The sequence below is a fragment of the Cervus elaphus genome, chromosome X (assembly GCF_910594005.1).
Source record: "Cervus elaphus chromosome X, mCerEla1.1, whole genome shotgun sequence".
Lineage (NCBI taxonomy): Eukaryota > Metazoa > Chordata > Mammalia > Artiodactyla > Cervidae > Cervus > Cervus elaphus.
In genome coordinates, this window is record NC_057848.1 from 77,211,854 (window position 1) to 77,231,719 (window position 19,866).

General features: G+C 37.8%; 1 protein-coding gene across 1 annotated transcript; it reads left to right on the top strand.

Moving 5' to 3' along the window:
* Positions 1 to 15,239, top strand: LOC122690767 (heat shock transcription factor, Y-linked-like). Its single transcript, XM_043897700.1, has 2 exons — positions 1 to 513; positions 14,506 to 15,239. Exons 1-2 carry the CDS (start codon positions 1 to 3, stop codon positions 15,190 to 15,192), a joined length of 1,200 nt encoding a protein of 399 aa, XP_043753635.1. The 3' UTR covers positions 15,193 to 15,239.
* The last annotated feature ends 4,627 nt before the right edge of the window (positions 15,240 to 19,866 follow it).

Genomic DNA, 19,866 nt, shown 5'->3' on the forward strand with positions numbered 1-19,866 from the left:
ATGGCACATTTTTCTTCAGAATTTCAAGATGTGCTTCCTAGAGATGAATCAACTGGTTCAGAAACCACCATTAGATCCCCTTTGTGTGATTACACACATACTGAGGACTCAGTTTTGAGATCTATCATTGAAGAAGCAGCCTTTCAGGCTTTGTTTGAGGAAGTAGTGTTAAAAATGCCACGTTACACATTTTCTGTCTCTGAAACAGATGAATTGAACGATTTTCTTTCACTCAATTTTCCTCAAAAACTTTGGAAGATAGTTGAAAGTGATCAGTTTAAATCTATTTGGTGGGATGAGAGTGGCACTTCTATAGTGATCAATGAAGAAGTCTTCAAGAAAGAAGTCTTAGAAAGAAAGGCCCCTTTCAGAATATTTGAAACTCGTAGTGTGAAAAGTATAGTTCGACAGCTTAACCTTTATGGGTTTAGAAAAAAGCAACAAACTTTTCAAAGATCTGCTTCACTAGCTGACTTTCTGGAAGAAGAAAACAATGTCTCTGTTTTGAGCAAGGTATTCCAAACTTTTCACTTATTATTGGCAATATGTAAGATTAAATCATGTAACCTAGAAAGCATGTTCACATATGTAGCTAAAACTGAATTTAAAATTGAGATAACAAACTGTTGAAAAGCTTTGTTTTTTGAAGTTGAGAACAGCTAGAGGTTAAAATATTTGATATTTAACAAACATTCCTAGCAACTTGAACCCGGATACAAGTCCTGAAGCTAATTAAAGTGGGATTGACTATATATGTTTACAACATATTTTTACTTGGTATTTACTGTATTTACTGTATATGTTTACAACATATTTTTACTTGAGGATCATAATTGCTTCTAACATGTACGGTTTTTTTTTTTTTTTTATAGTGCTTATGCTTTCATGGTTTTTTAAATTATATTTTAAATTTTAATTGGAGGCTAATTACATTAGAATATTGTAGTGGTTTTGCCATACATGACACGAATCAGCCATGAATGTACATGTGTTCCCCATCCTGAACCCCTCTCCCACCTCCCTCCCCATCCCATCCGTCTGGGTCATCCCAGTGCACCAGCAATGAGCACCGTGCTCATGCATTGAACCTAGACTGGCGATCTGTTTCTCATATGTTAATATACATATTTTGATGCTATTCTCTCAATTCATCCCACCCTTGCCTTCTCCCACAGAGTCGAAAAGACTGTTCTTTACGTGTGTGTCTCTTTTGCTGTCTCACATATAAGGTTATCATTACCATCTTTCTAAATTGCACATATATGCTTTGGTATACTGTATTGGTGTTTTTCTTTCTGGCTTAATTCACTCTAAGGCTCCAGTTTCATCCACCTCATTAGAACTGATTCAAATGTATTCTTTATAATGGCTGAGTAATATTCCTTTGTGTACATGTACCATTGTTTTCTTATCCATTAGTCTGCTGATGGAAATCTAGGTTGCTTCCATGCCCTGGCTATTTTAAACAGTCCTGTCATGAACATTTGGGTACAAGTGTCTCTTTCGGTTCTGGTTTCCTCAGTGTGTATGCCCAACAGTGGGATTGCTGGGTCATATGGCAGTTCTATTTCCAGTTTTTAAAGGAATCTCCACACTGTTCTCCAGAGTGGCTGTACTAGTTTGCATTTGCACCAACAGTGTGAGAGGGTACCCTTTTCTCCACAGCCTCTCCAGCATTTATTGTTTGTAGACTTTTGGATAGCAGTCATTCTGATTGACATAAGATGGTACCTCATTGTGGTTTTGATTTGCATTTCTCTCTATCTTTTCATGTGTTTGTTAGCCATCTGCATGTCTTCTTTGGAGAAATGTCTGTTTAGTTCTTTATCCTGTTTTTTGATTGGGTCATTTATGTATTTGGAATTGAGCTGCAAGTGTTGCTTGCATATTTTTGAGATTAATTCTTTGTCAGCTGCTTCATTTGCTATTATTTTCTCCCATTCTGAAGGCTGTCTTTTCACCTTGCTTATAGTATCCTTCGTTGTGCAAATGCTTTTCAGTTTAATTAGGTCCTATTTGTTTGTTTTTGCTTTATTTTCCATTACTATTGGAGGTGGGTCATAGAGGTTCCTGCTGTGATTTATGTCGGAGAGTGTTTTGCCTATGTTTTCCTCTAGCAGTTTTATAGTTTCTGGTCTTACGTTTAAATCTTTCATACATTTTGAGTTTATTTTTTGTGTATGGTGTTAGGAAGTGTTTTAGTTTCATTCTTTTACAAGTGGTTGATCAGTTTTACCAGCACCACTTGTTAAAGAGATTGTCTTTTCTCCATTGTATATCCTTGCCTCCTTTGTCAAAGATAAGGTTTCCATAGGTGCATGGATTTATCTCTGGGTTTTCCATTATGTTCCATTGTTCTATATTTGTGTCTTTGTGCCAGTACCATACTGTCTTGATGACTGCAGCTTTGTAGTGTAACCTGAAGTCAGGCAGGTTGATTCCTCCAGTTCCATTTCTTTCTCAAGATTGCTTTGACTATTCGAGGTTTTTTGTATTTCCATACAAATTGTGATATTATTTGTTCCAGTTCTGTGACAAATACCATTGGTAGCTTGATAGGGATTGCATTCAATCTATAGATATCTTTGGGTAGTAAACTCATTTTCACTATATTGGTTCTCTGAATCCATGAACATGGTATATTTTGCCATCTATTTGTGTCCTTTATGATTTCTTTCATCAGTGGTTAATAGTTTCTATATATATATATGTCTTTTGTTTCCCTAGGTAGATGTATTCCTAAGTATTTTGTTCTTTTCCTTGTAATGGTGGATGGAATTGTTTCCTTAAATTCTCTTTCTGTTTTCTCATTGTTAGTGTATAGGAATGCAAGGGATTTCTGTGTGTTAATTATATACCTTGCAACTTTACTATATTCATTGATTAGATCTGGTAATTTTCTGGTGGAGTCTTTAGGGTTTTCTATGCAGTGGATCATGCCATCTGCACACAGAGTTTTACTTCTTCTTTTCCAATCTGGAATACTTTTATTTGTTTTTCTGCTCTGATTGCTGTAGCCAAAACTTACAAAACTATGTTGTATAGTAGTGGCCAGAGTGGGCACCCATGTCTTGTTCCTTTAGGAACATTTCCTTTAGGAACATTTCCTTTAGGGGAAATGCTTTCAATTTTTCACCATTGAGGATAATGTTTGCTGTGGGTTTGTCATATATAGCTTTTATTATGTTGAGGTATGTTCCTCCTATTCCTGCTTTCTGGAGGGTTTTTTTCATAAATGGATGTTGAATTTTGTCAAAGGAATTCTCTGCATCTATTGAGATAATCATATGGTTTTTATTTTTCAATTTGTTAATGTGGTGTATTGCATTGATTAATTTGTGAGTATTAAAGAATAATTTCATCCCTGGTATAAAGCCCAGTTGGTCATGATGTATTATTTTTCAACATGTTGCTGGATTCTGTTTGATAAGATTTTGTTAAACATTTTTGCATCTATGTTCCTCAGTCATATTGGTCTCTAGTTTTCTTTTTTTTTGGCATCTTTGTCTGGTATTGGTATTAGGGTGCTGGTGGCCTAATAGAATGAGTTTGGAAGTTTACATTCCTCTGCAATTTTCTGGAAGAGTTTGAGTAGGATAGGTGTTAGCTCTTCTCTAAAATTTTTCAGCTGTGAAGCCATCTGGTCCTGGGCTTTCGTTTACTGAAAGGCTTCTGACTACATTTTAGATATCCGTGCTTGTGATGGGTCTGTTACATTTTCCATTTCTTCCTCATTCAGTTTTGGAAAGTTGTACTTTTCTAAGAATTTTTCCATTTCTTCAAGTTGTCCATTTTATTGGCCTATAGTTGCTGACAGTAGTTTCTTATGGTCCTTCATTACTGTATAGTCTCTTGTGATTTCTCCATTTTCATTTTTAATGTTTTTAAATTTGATTCTTCCCCTTTTTAACTTGATGAGTCTGGCCAGTGGTTTGTCAATTTTATTTATCTCCTCAAAGAACCAGCTTTCAGCTTTGTTGATTTTTGCTATAGTCTGTTTTGTTTCTTTTGCATTTATTTTTGCTCTATTTTATTATTTCTTTCCTTCTACTTACCCTGGAGTTCTTCATTTCCTCCTTTTCTAGTTACTTTAGGTGTAGAGTTAGGTTATTTATCTGACTTTTTTCCTCTTTCTTGAGGTAAGCCTGTATTGCTATGGACCTTCCCCTAAGCACTGCTTTTACAGTGTCCCGTAGGTTTGGGGATGTTGTGTTTTCATTTTCATTCCTTTGTATGCATATTTTGATTTCTTTTTTTATTTCTTCTGTGATTTGTTGGTTAATCAGAAGCGTGTTGTTCAGCGTCCATATGTTGGAATTTTTAATAGTTTTTCTCCTGTAATTGACATTTAATCTTACTGCATTGTGGTCTGGAGATGCTTGGAATGAGCTCAATTTTTTTGAATTTACCAAGGCTAGGTTTCTGGCCCAGGATGTGATCTATCCTGGAGAAGGGTCCATGTGCACTTGAGAAAAAAGGTGGAATTCATTGTTTTGTGGTGAAATGTCTTACAGATATCAATTAAGTCTAACTGGTCCATTGTATCATTTAAAGTTTGTCTTTCCTTGTTAATTTTCTGTTTAGCTGACATATCCATAGGTGTGAGTGGGATGTCAAGGTCTCCCACTACTATTGTGTTATTGTTAATTTCCCCTTTCATACTTGTTAGCATTTGCCTTACATATTGTGGTGCCCCTTTGTTGGGTGCATATATATTTATAATTTTTATGTCTTCTTCTTGGATTGATGCTTTGAGCATTATGTAGTGTCCTTCTTTGTCTCTTTTCACAGCCTTTATTTTAAAGGCTATTTTATTTGATATGAGTATTGCTACTCCTGCTTTCTTTTTGTCTGTATTTTCATGGAATATCTTTTTCCAACCCTTCGCTTTCAGTCTGTATGTGTCCCTTGTTTTGAGGTGGATCTCTTGTAGACAAGATATATAAGGGTCTTGTTTTTGTATCCATTCAGCCAGTCTTTGTCTTTTGGTTGGGGCATTCAACCCATTTACATTGAAGGTAATTATTGATAAGTAAGATACCATTGCCATTTACTTTGTTATTTTGAGTTTGAGTTTATATATCCTTTCTGTGTTTCCTGTCTAGAGAAGATCTTTTAGCATTTGTTGGAGAGCTGGTTTGATGGTGCTGAATTCTCTCAGTTTTTGCTTGTCTGTAAAGCTTCTGATTTCTCCTTCATATTTGAGTGAGATCCTTGCTGGGTATAATAATCTGGGTTGTTGGTTTTTCTCTTTCATTACTTTAAGTGTGTCCTGCCATTCCTTTCTGGCCTGAAGAATTTCTATTGAAAGATCAGCTGCAATCCTTATGGGAATCCACTTGTCCCTTATTTGTTGTTTCTCTCTTGCTGCTTTTATTTCTTCCATTTATTTTTATTAGTTGGAGTCTAATTACTTTACAATACTGTAGTGGTTCTTGCCATACATTGACATGAATCAGCCACGGATTTACATGTGTTCCCCATCCCGATCCCCCCTCCTGCCTCCCTCTCCATCCCATCCCTCTGGGTCTTTCCAGTGCACCAGCTCTGAGCACTTGTCTCATGCATCCAACCTGGGCTGGTGACCTGTTTCACCCTTGATAGTATACTTGTTTCAATGTTATTCTCTCAGAACATCCCACCCTCGCCTTCTCCCACAGAGTCCAAAATTTTGTTCTGTACATCTGTGTCTCTTTTTCTGTTTTGCATATAGGGTTATCATTACCATCTTTTAAAATTCCATATATATGCATTAGTATACTGTATTGGTCTTTATCTTCCTGGCTTAATTCACTCTGTATAATGGGCTCCAGTTTCATCCATCTCATTAGAACTGATTCAAATGAATTCTTTTTAATGGCTGAGTAATATTCCATGGTACATATGTACCACAGCTTCCTTATCCATTTGTCTGCTGATGGGCATCTAGGTTGGTTCCATGTGCTTGCTATTATAAACTGTGCTAGGATGAACGTAGGGGTACACGTGTCTCTTTTAGATCTGGTTTCCTCAGTGTGTATGCCCAGGAGTGGGACTGCTGGGTCATATGGAAGTTCTATTTCCAGTTTTTTAAGGAATCTCCACACTGTTCTCCATAGCGGCTGTACTAGTTTGCATTCCCACCAACAGTTTAAGAGGGTTTCTTTTTCTCCACACCCTCTCCAGCATTTATTGCTTGTAGACTTTTGGATAACAACCATTCTGACTGGTGTATAATTGTACCTCATTGAGGTTTTGATTTGCGTTTCTCTGATAATGAGTGATGTTGAGCATCTTTTCATGTGTTTGTGAGCCATCTGTATGTCTTCTTTGGAGAAATGTCTGTTTAGATCTTTGGCCCATTTTTTGATTGGGTCATTTATTTTTCTGGAATTGAGCTGCAGGAGTTGCTTGTATACGTTTGAGATGAATCCTTTGTCTGTTTCTTCATTTGCTATTATTTTCTCCCAATCTGAAGGCTGTGTTTTTACCTTGCTTATAGTATCCTTCGTTGTGCAAAAGCTTTTAAATTTAATTAGGTCCCATTTGTGGACTTTTGCTTTTATTTCCAATATTCTGGGAGGTGGGTCATAGAGGATCTTGCTGTGATTTATGTCGGAGAGTGTTTTGCCTATGTTCTCCTCTAGGAGTTTTATAGTTTCTGGTCTTAGATTTAGATCTTTAATCCATTTTGTGTTTATTTTTGTGTATGGTGTTAAAAAGTGTCCTAGTTTCATTGTTTTACAAATGGTTGCCCAGTTTTCCGAGCACCACTTGTTGAAGAGGTTGTCTTTTTTCCGTTGTATATTCTTGCCTCCGTTGTCAAAGATAAGGTGTCCACAGGTATGTGGATTTATCTCTGGGCTTTCTATTCTGTTCCATTGATCTATATTTCTGTCTTTGTGCCAGTACCATACTGTCTTGATGACTGTGGCTTTGTAGTAGAGCCTGAAGTCAGGCAGGTTGATTCTTCCAGTTCCATTCTTCTTTCTCAAGATGCTTTGGCTATTCGAGGTTTTTTGTATTTCCATACAAATTGTGAAATTATTTGTTCTAGTTCTGTGAAGAATACCGTTGGTAGCTTGATAAGGATTGCATTGAATCTATAGATTGCTTTGGGTAGAATAGCCATTTTGACAATATTGATTCTTCCAATCCATGAACACAGAATGTTTCTCCATCTGTTTGTGTCCTCTTTGATTTCTTTCATCAGTGTTTTATAGTTTTCTATGTATAGGTCTTTTATTTCTTTAGGTAGATATACTCCTAAATATTTTATTCCTTTTGTTGCAATGGTGAATGCTATTATTTCCTTAATTTTTCTTTCTGTTTTCTCATTGTAATATATAGGAATGCAAGGGATTTCTGTGTGTTAATTTTATTCCTGCAACTTTACTGTATTCATTGATTATCTCTAGTAATTCTGGTAGCATCTTTAGGGTTTTCTATGTAGAGGATCATGTCATCTGCAAACAGTGAGAGTTTCATTCTTCTTTTCCTATCTGGATTCCTTTGATTTCTTTTTCTGCTCTGATTGCTGTGGGCAAAACTTCCAAATCTATGTTGAGTAGTAGTGGTGAAAATGGGTACACTTGTCTTGTTCCTGATTTTAGGGGAATGCCTTCAAATGCTTTCAAGTTTTCACCATTGAGGATAATGTTTACTGTGGGTTTGTCATATATAGCTTTTATTGTGTTTCAGTATGTACCTTCTTAGAGAAGGCAATGGCACCCCACTCCAGTACTCTTGCCTGGAAAATCTCATGGTTGGAGGAGCCTGGTAGGCTGCAGCCGATGGGCTCGTGAAGAGTCAGACATGACTGAGCGACTTCACTTTCACTTTTCACCTTTATGCATTGGAGAAGGAAATGGCAACCCACTCCAGTGTTCTTGCCTGGAGAATCCCAGGGATGGGGTCACACAGAGTCAGACACGACTGAAGTGACTTAGCAGTAGCAGCATGTTCCTTCTATTCCTGCTTTCTGGAGAGTTTTTATCATAAATGGATGTTGAATTTTGTCAAAGGCTTTTTCTGCATCTATTGAGATAATCATATGGATTTTATCTTTCAATTTGTTAATATGGTGTATGACATTGATTGATTTGTGGATATTAAAGACTCCTTGCATTCCTGGGATAAAGCCTACTTGGTGATGATGTATGATCTTTTTCATATGTTGTTGGATTCTGTTTGCTAGAATTTTGTGAAGGATTTTTGCATCTATGTTCATCAGTGATATTGGCCTGTAGTTTTCCTTTTTTCATGGCATCTTTGTCTGGTTTTAGATTAGGGTGATGGTGGCCTCATAGAATGAGTTTGGAAGTTTACCTTCTGCAGTTTTCTGGAAGACTTTGAGTAAGATAGGTGTTAGCTCTTCTCTCAATTTTTGGTAGAATTCAGCTGTGATGCCGTCTGGTCCTGGACTTTTGTGTGCTGGAAAATTTCTGATTACAATTTCGATTTCCATGCTTGTGATGTGTCTGTTAAGATCTTCTGTTTCTTCCTGGTTCAGTTTTGGAAAGTTATGCTTTTCTAGGAATTTGTCCATTTCTTCCAAGTTTTCCATTTTATTGGCATAGCATTGCTGGTAGTAATATCTTATGACCCTTTGTATTTCAGTGTTGTCTGTTGTGATCTCTCCATTTTCATTTCTAATTTTGTTGATTTGATTCTTCTCCCTTCGATTCTTAATGAGTCTTGCTAACTGTTTGTCAATTTTGTATATCTACTCAAAGACCCAGCTTTTAGCTTTGTTGATTTTTGCTATGGTCTCTCTCTCTTTTTTTTTGCATTTATTTCTACCCTTATTTTTAAGATTTCTTTCCTTCTACTAACCCTGGGGTTCTTCATTTCTTCCTTCTCTAGTTGCTTTAGGTGTAGAGCTAGGTATTTATTTGACTTTTTTCTTGTTTCTTGAGGTAAGCCTGTATTGCTATGAACCTTCCCCCAAGCACTGCTTTTACAGTGTCCCATAGGTTTGGGGTTGTTGTGTTTTCATTTTCATTTGTTTCTATGCATATTTTGATTTCTTTTTTATTTCCTCTATGATTTGTTGGTTATTCATAAGCGTGTTATTTAGCCTCCATATGTTTGAATTTTTAATAGTTTTCTTCCTGTAATTGAGATCGAGTCTCACTGCATTGTGGTCAGAAATGATGGCTGGAATGATTTCAATTTTTTTGAATTTCCCAAGGCTAGATTTGTGGCCCAGGATGTGATGTATTCTGGAGAAGGTTCCGTGTGCACTTGAGAAAAAGGTGAAATTGATTGTTTTGGGTGCAATGTCCTATTGATATCAATGAGGTCTAGCTGGTCCATTGTGTCATTTAAAGTTTGTGTTTCCTTGTTAATTTTCTGTTTAGTATATCTATCCATAGGTGTGAGTAGGGTAGTAAAGTCTCCCACTATTATTGTGTTATTGTTAATTTTCCCTTTTATACTCATTAGCATTTGCCTTACATATTGTGGTCCTCCTATGTTGGGTGCATATATATATATGTATATATATAATTGTTATATTTCTTCTTGGATTCATCCTTTGATCATTATGTAGTGTCTTTCTTTGTCTCTTTTCACAGCCTTTATTTATTTAATTTTTTTCCATTTATTTTTATTCATTGGAGGCTAATTACTTTACAATATTGCAGTGGTTTTTGCCATACATTGACATGAATCAGCCACGGATTTATATGTCTTCCCCATTCCGATCCCCTCTCCCGCCTCCCTCTACATCCCATCCCTCTGGGTCTTTCCAGTGCACCAGCCCTGAGCACCTGTCTCATGCATCCAACCTGGGCTGATGATCTGTTTCACCCTTGATAGCATACTTGTTTCAATGCTGTTCTCTCTAAACATCTCACCCTCGCCTTCTCCCACAAAGTCTAAAAGTCTGTTCTATACATCTGTGTCTCTTTTTCTGTTTTGCATAGAGGGTTATTGTTATCATCTTCTAAAATTCCATATATATATATATATATATGTTAGTATACTGTATTGGTCTTTATCTTCCTGGCTTACTTCACTCTGTATAATGGGCTCCAGTTTCATCCATCTCATTAGAACTGATTCAAATGAATTCTTTTTAATGGCTGAGTAATATTCCATGGTGTATATGTACCACAGCTTCCTTATTCATTCGTCTACTGATGGGCATCTAGGTTGGTTCCATGTGCTTGCTATTATAAACAGTGCTGTGATGAACATAGGCGTGCATGTGTCTCTTTCAGATCTGGTTTCCTTGGTGTGTATGCTCAGGAGTGGGATTGCTGGGCCATATGACAGTTCAATTTCCAGTTTTTTAAGAAATCTCCACAGTGTTCTCCATAGTGGCTCACAGTCTTTATTTTAAAGTCTATTTTATCTGATATGAGTATTGTGACTCCTGCTTTCGTTTGGTCTCCATTTGCATGAAATTATTTTTTCTATCCCTTCACTTTCAGTCTGTATGTGTCCCTTGTTTTGAGGTGAGTCTCTTGTAGACAGCATATATAGGGGTCTTGTTTTCGTATCCATTCAGCCAGTCTTTGTCTTTTGGTTGGGGCATTCAGCCCATTTACATTGAAGGTAATTATTGATAGGTATGGTCCCATTGCCATTTACTTTGTTGTTTTGGGTTTGCTTTTATACAAGCTTTCTGTGTTTCCTCTCTAGAGAAGATCCTTTAGCATTTGTGGAAGAGCTGGTTTGGTGGTGCTGAATTCTCTCAGCTTTTGCTTATCTGTAAAGCTTTTGAATTCTCCTTCATATCGGAATGAGATCCTTGCTGGGTACAGTAATCTGGTTTGTAGTTTATTCTCTTTCATTACTTTAAGTATGTCCTGCCATTCCCTTCTGGCCTGAAGAGTTTTATTGATAAATCAGCTCTTATCCTTATGGGAATCCCTTTGTGTGTTATTTGTTGTTTCTCCCTTGCTGCTTTTAATATTTGTTCTTTGTTTTTGATCTTTGTTAATTTGATTAATAAGTGTCTTGAGGTGTTTCACCTTGGGTTTATCCTGTTTAGGACTCTCTGGTTTTCTAGGACTTGTGTAACTATTTCATTCCCCATTTTAGAGAAGCTTTCAGCTATTATCTCCTCAAGTATTTTCTCATGGCTTTTCTTCTTGTCTTCTTCTTCTGGGACTCCTATGATTCGTATGTTGGGGCATTTCACATTTCCCAGAGTTCCCTGAGGTTGTCCTCATTTCTTTTGATTCTTTTTTCTTTTTTGCTCTCTGCTTCATTTATTTCCACCACTTTATCTTCTACCTCACTTATCCTATCTTCTGGCTCCGTTATTCTACTCTTGGTTCTCTCCAGAGTGTTTTGGATCTCATTTATTGCATTATTCATTACATACTGACTCTTTTTTATTTCTTCTAGGTCCTTGTTAAACATTTCTTGTATCTTCTCAATCCTAGTCTCCAGGCTATTTATCTGTAACTCCATTTTGTTTTCAAGATTTTGGATCATTGTTATTATCACTATCTCCTCCTCTTTTGTTTGGCTTGGTGGGCATTTTTCATGTTCCTTTACTTGTTGGGTATTTCTCTGCCTTTTCATCAGTTTAGATTGCTGTGTTTGGAGTGGCCTTTCTGTGTTCTGGTGGGCTGTAGTTCCTTTTCATTGTGGAGGTTTCTCCCGGTCGGTGGGGTTGGATGATTGGCTTGTCAAGGTTTCTTGGTTAGGGAAACTTGTGTCGGTGTTCTGGTGCGTGGAGCTGGATTTCCTCTCTCTGGAGTGCAATGGAGTGTCCAGTAGTGAGTTTTGAGATGTGTCTATGTGTTTGGTGTGACGTTGGGTAGCCTGTATGTTGACGCTCAGGGCTATGTTCCTGCGTTGCTGGAGAATTTGCATGGTATGTCTTGCTCTGGAACTTATTGGCTCTTGGGTGGTGGTTGGTTTCAGTGTAGGTATGGAGGCTTTTGGGTGATCTCTTATTACTTAATGTTCCCTGTAGTCAGGAGGTCTTTGGTGTTCTCAGGTTTTGGGCTTAAGTCTCCTGCCTCTGGATTTCAATCTTATTCTTCCAGTAGCCTCAAGGCTTCTCTAACTATACAGCATTGATAATAAAACTTCTTGGTTAATGCTGAAAAGATTCTCCACAGTGAGGGGCACCCAGAGAGTTTCACAAAGTTACATGAAGAAGAGGAGAGGGAGGAAGGAGATAGAGATGAGCAGGAGGAGAAAAGGGGGGACTCAAGAGGAGAGAGAGAGAGAGATCTATGCAGTACTCTCTTCCCTAAGTGTTCTCCATAGTCCAGAACACCCACAGAGATTCACAGAATTGGATTGAGAAGAGAAGGGGGAGGGAGGAAATAGAGGTGATCTGGGGGAGAAAAAGGAGAGTCAAAAGGGGGAGAGAGTCATCATCACACTCCTAAGTAAAAATGGGTACTGAATATTGGATTCTTAATGTCCAAAATTGATATCAAATACTGAAAAACAAAGATGAAAAATCTTGAGTAGAGGTTAGACTCTTAAAAATACAATATTAAGAACAAAAACATAAAAATTTAAGAAATATATATGAAGGTCACTTTAAAAATAGGGTCTTCTTTTTTTTTGCAAAGTTAGAGTGAAATGAAAATGAAAATTAAGGAGTAATAGAGGACTTTAAAAGAAAATAAAAATATTTAATTTAAAAAATAGTAAAATTATATGAGAATGAAAATGAAAGTTAAGGAGTAATAGAGGACTCTGTAAGAAAATAATAGAAGAAAAGAAAAATCAGGAAAAAAATTAATTAAAAAATAGTAAAAATATATGAAACTGAAAATTAAGGAGTAATGGAGGTGTAATAGAGGACTTTAAAAAAATAAAAGAAAATGACAAGGAGTAATAGAGGAGTAATAAGGAATTTTAAAAGAAAATAAAAGAGAAAATTAAAAAAAAAGATAAAAAAATTTTTATTTAAAAAAATAGTAAAAATATATCTAGAAATTTCTCTGGAGCTGTTGTGTGCAGAGTGGGTTCGGTTCAGTTTCAGACAGCTCCTTGTTCCAGCTTACACTTCTCGATATCTATAGGCCCCTTCCAGTTTAGTTGGTGTTGACCACAGGGATTTTAATCTGTTGCACTGGTCACTTCTGAAGCGGTTCCCTTTGTTTCTTTGGCTTCTGTTTGCAGGTCTCTTCTGTGTCTAACTTCCACCCTGACACAAGCAGGTGGAGGTTGTCTCTTGTTTTGGTTTGCTTGTTCAGTCGTGCTGTGGGGAGGGAGGGGCACTGCACAGAAATGTCACTGGCCTGTGTGGGGAGCACTTCCAGTGCTCCAGCCACACTGGGTTTGCCCCCTCTCTCAGCGTGTGTGCTTTCCCCGTCTACACTGCTCAGGTTCCAGGCTGCTCTATAGGGAGTGGGCCCTGAGTTGCGTGTGGTTCCAGTTTTCAGGTTCTGCACAAAAGCACAGACTCGGTTGGGCCTTCGTTTTGTGCCTTCCCCAGCCCGAGCAGCTCAGGAGGCCAGGAGCTTGACGAACAAACTCTCCCTGGGTGCAGTGCGCCTTATCCCCTCAGTGGTCACAACCTCAATTTCCACGCGCAACGGTTTGGTGCGCCTTGTATCTGCTCTGGGGAGCTGGTCTCTAGCCGCAACCCTCCTGGTGGATGTCAACCATCTAGAATCTCAGGAAGTCCTTGGTTAGAAACTGGAAGCCTGTTGGCAGTTTGGTAGGGGATGCCGTCTCTGGGGCCGAGTTTGCCCCTTTCCCCTCCCTCCTGCCCCCTGCCTCCAGCAGGGGATTGGCTAGTCCACAGCTGGCTAGCTCTTCTCTGGATTTGTTCAGTCTTTCTTTTGTTCTGCGAACGGCCGGCAGTGTGTTCGGTTAGCGTGCTTTTCGCTGGTTAATTTTCTCTCTCTCTCTTGCTATCCCACAGTTTAAGTTGCTATTTCACATTAGCTCCCTCCAATTGCCCTCAGGGCATTCAGACCCAGTCCTTACCCTAAGCAATGCAGCCTGCTCTTCTTGTTCAGCCTCCACTTGCTGATGGCGAATGCGAGCACTGGGAGTTGCCGTTAAGCACGTAATCTGTGGGTTTTATTTATTTATTTGTTTTTCTCCTAGTTATGTAGCCCTCTGAGGTTCCGACACTCTCCACAGACCCACTAGTGAGAGTGTTTCCTAATGTTTGGAAACTTCTCCTCTTTTAAAACTCCCTTCCTGGGACAGATCTCCATCCCTATGTCTTTTGTGTCTCTTTTTATCTTTTATCTTTTGTCCTACCTCCTTTCAAAGACAATGGGCTGCCATTCTGGGGGCTTGATGTCCTCTGCCAGCATTCAGAAGATGTTTTGTGGAATTTGCTCAGCTTTCAAATGTTCTTTCAAAGAATTTGTGGGGGAAAAAGTAGTCTCCCTGTCTTATTCTTCCGCCATCTTCAGAATGCCTCTCTCTAACATGTAAGATGTTAAAACTACTAATGGAGGTATTTTATTTGATGCTATTTCATTTGTATCATTAAAAGAGTAAATGCTTATAGTTTAGTTTTGCTTGTCAGTTTTACCTTGGTTTATAAAAAAACTAAATAATTTTCTCCTTTGATTTTAGATACAAATCTATCATAATCCAAATTTCAAAAGAGGCTATCCCCAACTTTTACTAAGACTGAAAAGAAGAGTTGGGATTAAAAATGTCTCTCCAATATCTTCATTAGTTCCAGATTACAAGAAGAAGCATGTTAAAGCATGGGGCAACATAGATGATCGTAACTCTAATTTTCTTCCTGAAACTAGTGGGGAGAGTGCATTTTCAGCCTCGACAAGTTTAAGTGTGCCTTTCATACGGAAGCCTTATACCAGGCAGACAGTCGCTAATAGAAGTGCCCTAGCTCCGTGTGATTTTCCTTCCCCATCATCAATATCAGTTAGACAAACAGAACAGATTGTGATAGATCAACCTGCTGTTTTAAATCAGTTGAGCATTTTAAATTGGCACTCACATAGCAGCTACACTCAAGCAAATGGCCTCATTGACAACGTTACTACTACAATTACTTCTATTTCTCAGAACCACATCGTATCTCCATTACAGAGCAGTTATTTTGGACTGATGGTGGAGCCTTCTAAATTTCCAGTTGGGTTCAGCAATATGTCAGCCTATGACAGTCCTTTTCCTAACCTGCAGCAGAGAGGCAATTCATGGTCCCCAGTGCCAAGGATCCGTGATACATCTGCCTCCTCTCTTTCAAAGTCAACTCATCAAAAATCTTCATTATATGAAAACCATCCTAATTAAAACTGATCTATCAAATATGTGTCAGATTATACAGCATAATGAAGATGAAAATTTACGGTGGGAGACGTCAACAAATTCCTACAATTCTCATATTTGAACAATAAAGTTACATGTTCATCTTCATAGTTTGATTTTCTATTTTGAAACGAGTAAATGGGGCCTTATTTCATTGTGTGGCTAAATTAATGTATTGTTTTATACACTCTTTAGTTCAAGGAAGCATTGTTTATGCATCCTAGGTAAATGACAGCTAATCAATTGTTTGTAAGCAAGAAAATGAGAACAAAGGAAAGAGAGGTAAAGAATGTAAAAGTGATTTCTGAAATCATCCCTGCTGAAGTGAATGGGTGTCTACATTATGATGGTATGGGAGAAGGAAGGGATACAAATAAAATAAAAAAATTCAAATACACAGTACATACCTTAGAGTATTCTGAGTTACATCATACTCTATGAGGTACTGGATGGAGTCTTAAGAGGTTATACAGATTGTCCTCATCATAGAAATTCATTTCATCTATGAAAATATAGATGTTGTAGCATATCCAAAATCATGATCACCATCATACCATCACTGGGATACCAAAAATAACATGGCATAGTCAATGATTGGCCCATGGTCAGCACAAGATTGGCACTTTACAAGATAGGTATTTTACCTTATAATACAAGGCATTATATAGGGTCATTTTTGCCCTGCTCTCCTTAAGGCATGCCTTTATTTCCTCCCACCAAGTTTCCACCCTGTATTTCCTAGTGCATATTTAGATGTTGCTTATCTGTTCCCACAGAGATGGAATAAATTCCTTGTGGTGATTGCAGCACCTCAGTATGGTTAACAAATTCTTTGAAGACATGATATCTGTTTCCTTTGTTGTTTCATTATCTTTCTGTTACACTGGGATTCTGGAGTTACAATCACACAAACTACTTTCAGTCATGCTAAGCCCCACCTCACAACTTTGCCTCAACTCTTTCTTAGTGTTGGAAGGAAGCTCTGTTTGCCCTCCTATCAAGGTAAGCACAGATAACAGGTCTTCAACGTGTTCTGGGCCTACCCTCCTTTCTTTATGTATCTTTCACATCAGCTAAAATGTAGAGCCTGAAAATGACACATTTAAAGTACTTACTGAATTATTAATAAAGAAATGTAATAACCAATCAAATGCTATATACATTACTCAACAACATCCCATAACCTACACTAGCATCATAATTGACCTTTCCTATTTACTGAAAAAATTTTTCCAAGTTGATAAATATTTATTATATTTAAATGAATGTCACATGTGGTAATTCAAATTATAAAATGATTGCTGCTCTCATGAAGTTTACAGTCTATATGAACCCATTCTTAGCATGTTGCTTCAGGCCCCAGTTCCCTAAAATTCAGTAGTAGTTAATAGAGATATGTATTTTTTTTTAAAAGGGAAATCATCCAATTTAATCATCTAGAAAAGACATGGAATAAGCAGGAATCAAAATAAATGGTAATCCTTAATATATTTCACAATGAAATACTCTGAGCAGACTGTGCTTGTTGGACTATCCAGGTTGTCATGAACACTACCTAGAAATCTTGGCAATCTCATATTTGTGGCCATTCCTTTAGACAGCAGTGGCAACATCAAGTCATGTCCCTGTTTTATTATGCTAATCTGCATAGGACAGCACAATGTTAAGTTCACCGTTGTCATTCTTGCAGCCAACAGACAGTGAAATCTGTGGAATATTTGCATAGATAAGGGAGTTGTCCACACAGCACACTCTTTATCTTTCACTGAAAACTTTCATTAAATGTAGGTGCGAATACCATGCTTTAGAGAGGTAAGCATTTTACAGCAACTGTAAGAGCTATTGAAATTGGTGTCCTTAGTTATCACTTCAAGCACAAAGTCCAATGGCCTTGTTTTAGATTTCAGGCATCTTAGTATGTAGTCAAATTTGCTTGTATTGAGAAATATCACCTTAAATGTGATTATATCTTCTATTTCATTACCATATACTGATTATTCCTTCTCACTCCCTTTTAACTTCTTTTCATGTTCTGGTTGAGTGGCAGGTCCTTCTCAAAAAGAACAGGATTAATCCACTTAGTCCTCTGTGATAACTTGGAAAAGGCATGGATAAGGACATCCAATATATTGTGTTTAAAAACTACTGTTTTTCAGAAAAAGAGACACAGAAATACAGAACAGACTTTTGAACTCTGTGGGAGAATGTGAGGGTGGGATATTTCAAAAGAACAGCATGTATACTATCTATGCTGAAACAGATCACCAGCCCAGGTGGGATACATGAGACAAGTGCTCGGGCCTGGTGCACTGGGAAGACCCAGAGGAATCGGGTGGAGAGGGAGGTGGGAGGGGGGATCGGGATGGGGAATACGTATAAATCTATGGCTGACTCATATCAATGTATGACAAAACCCACTGAAATGTTGTGAAGTAATTAGCCTCCAACTAATAAAAAACAAACAAACAAACAAACAAATAAAAACTACTGTTTTTGTTCCCTCCTGAAAACATTATTAAATTTTACCTCAATTGCCCTGCCAAAGGAAGCCTGGTTGCATGATACATTACCTTGGTGATCAATTTCCATATGGCTTTAGCATATCAGTACCTTTAATTGTCAAAAGCTTATAGAGAATATAGCTCAGTACATTAGGTAAACATTGTACATGAATTCAGTTTAATTTCCTTTATTTTTTTAAATTATTTTATAATTGGTCCCTAAAATAGCAAAAGTGAAATTGAAAATTTAGGTGAGGTAAATTCAGAAGATTGGGGCAAAAAGTAGACAAATTGATAGGAGAAGGTCAGAGGATGGAATCAGATGCTTAAAGTGTAACAAGTAAATGTGTAACTGCAGGGTCTGAAGAGGTCAATATGTCTTCAATATTGTTACCCTACAACACTATTTTCATTTTAGCAAATCACAGAATAGTCTTACAAACAAAATATTCTAAGATCCCCTGGAGTGCAGAACAAAGGTATATCTTTTAAAACATTCTGATTTAAAATGTCACTAGAGTGAAATCATTCAACTACAAAATAACTTCCAAAATTAAGCCTACAAGCAAGTTACAGAGAACTTCTGTGCAGTTCATAGGTGTCCTTCAGTGAGTCCTTGGGTTTTCTTTTCCTTTTGTTAATTGTGTTTTGAGTATATAAGATGGTGACTGTGGTTGTGTGTGTCCATCAGAGTAAGAACATGTTTGTGAGTGTATGTCTGGGTTTTCTTTTTGACTTTTATGTTAGAGATTTTGGCTGAAGAGATGGTTAATTCAAAAATACAAGAGGCACAAATTAAAATGTCCATTCAAAAGTCTACTTTCTCTTTTCAAAGTGCAAGACAAACGGGTGAGTTTCAAAGGTTGAAACCATTTCGATAATAACCAAGCTACTCCATCCAAACATAGTTGAAAACTGTGGTACTCTCCCAATCAGCCCAGCAAAAGTTAAGTGGGACCTCAGAGGTCTATTATGTCTGGCAATAACAAAACACCCACCTTCTAATATGGCAGTACCAGAGAAGGCTTAGTAGATGCCTGGGGTTTCAACCAAGTCCTTCCTGTAAGAGGATACTACCTTCCTTCTTAGCCAGGAATGTACTGTGAAGAATTAATGGGGAGCGTGGAGGCTGCACACTCACCAATAATGAAGAACACTCTTAGGAATCAAATGACACTAAGGATGAAATCTGGAATTCTGTTCCCACATGGTGGGAGTTGCCTTCCCCCTTCCCAAGTGTATCAGACAGACAGTTAAAATAGAAGGAATAACATAACATGGTCCACATTCTTCTTACCTAATAGCTTAAATGTCCAAGCCCCGCCACACTGCTAAGATGCTGACTATACAGGACTTCTGGGCTTCAACTCTGTGTGGCAACCATCAAATCAAAATGTTATGAATATTTGAGATGTATTGATAGTGCAAATCTGTAAAGCCAGAAGTCTTGAGATCTGATTCAAAGAGGAAAACTGTGTACTCCCTGTCTTCAGTTTTATGGGGCTTTCACATGCATTCACTCACTTCCACAATCCTCAACCTTCATCTGAAGACACAAGCTGTGACTTTAAGAGGAGAGGAATGGTCTGCTCAAAGAGAAGGCGAGTGGCAAAGTCAAAATGGATCCAGTCGCCTACCGGCTTCCATGCTCAGTAATGTAACCCCTTGTAAGCATTCCTAAGGGCGACTAGGATGCACAAATCAAAGATGCTGCTCATTGGATTACAGAGTTTGACTGAGAAGCTGTAAGTTTTTTGACCTCTCACCCCATTTCTAAGATCACATACCATGCATGTTAATACATCAGAAGATGGGCAGCTCTAGCAGACATTTAGAGACTGTGCCTATTTCTGTCTAAGGCCAAGGTTTTTGGTCCAAGGGGCATGTGGGCTAAGGTTTCCATCTCAGGATTCCACATGACTCCACAGGAGTTCTTCTCTGGAAAGCTCTCAAAAGGCATTGTGAGAAGTACATTTTGAGGGAGGAAAAGAAGGAATCTGACCTGAGCTGTGCTCTTTCTAATTGTCTCAATCTCACTTGTCATCCCGGGTACAACGACAGAGTTAACATGCTATCTGAACCATCTCTCAAGCACTGCCAATACCAATTTTTTGATGTTCAGTCACTCAGTCTTGTCTGACTCTTTGTGACTCCATGT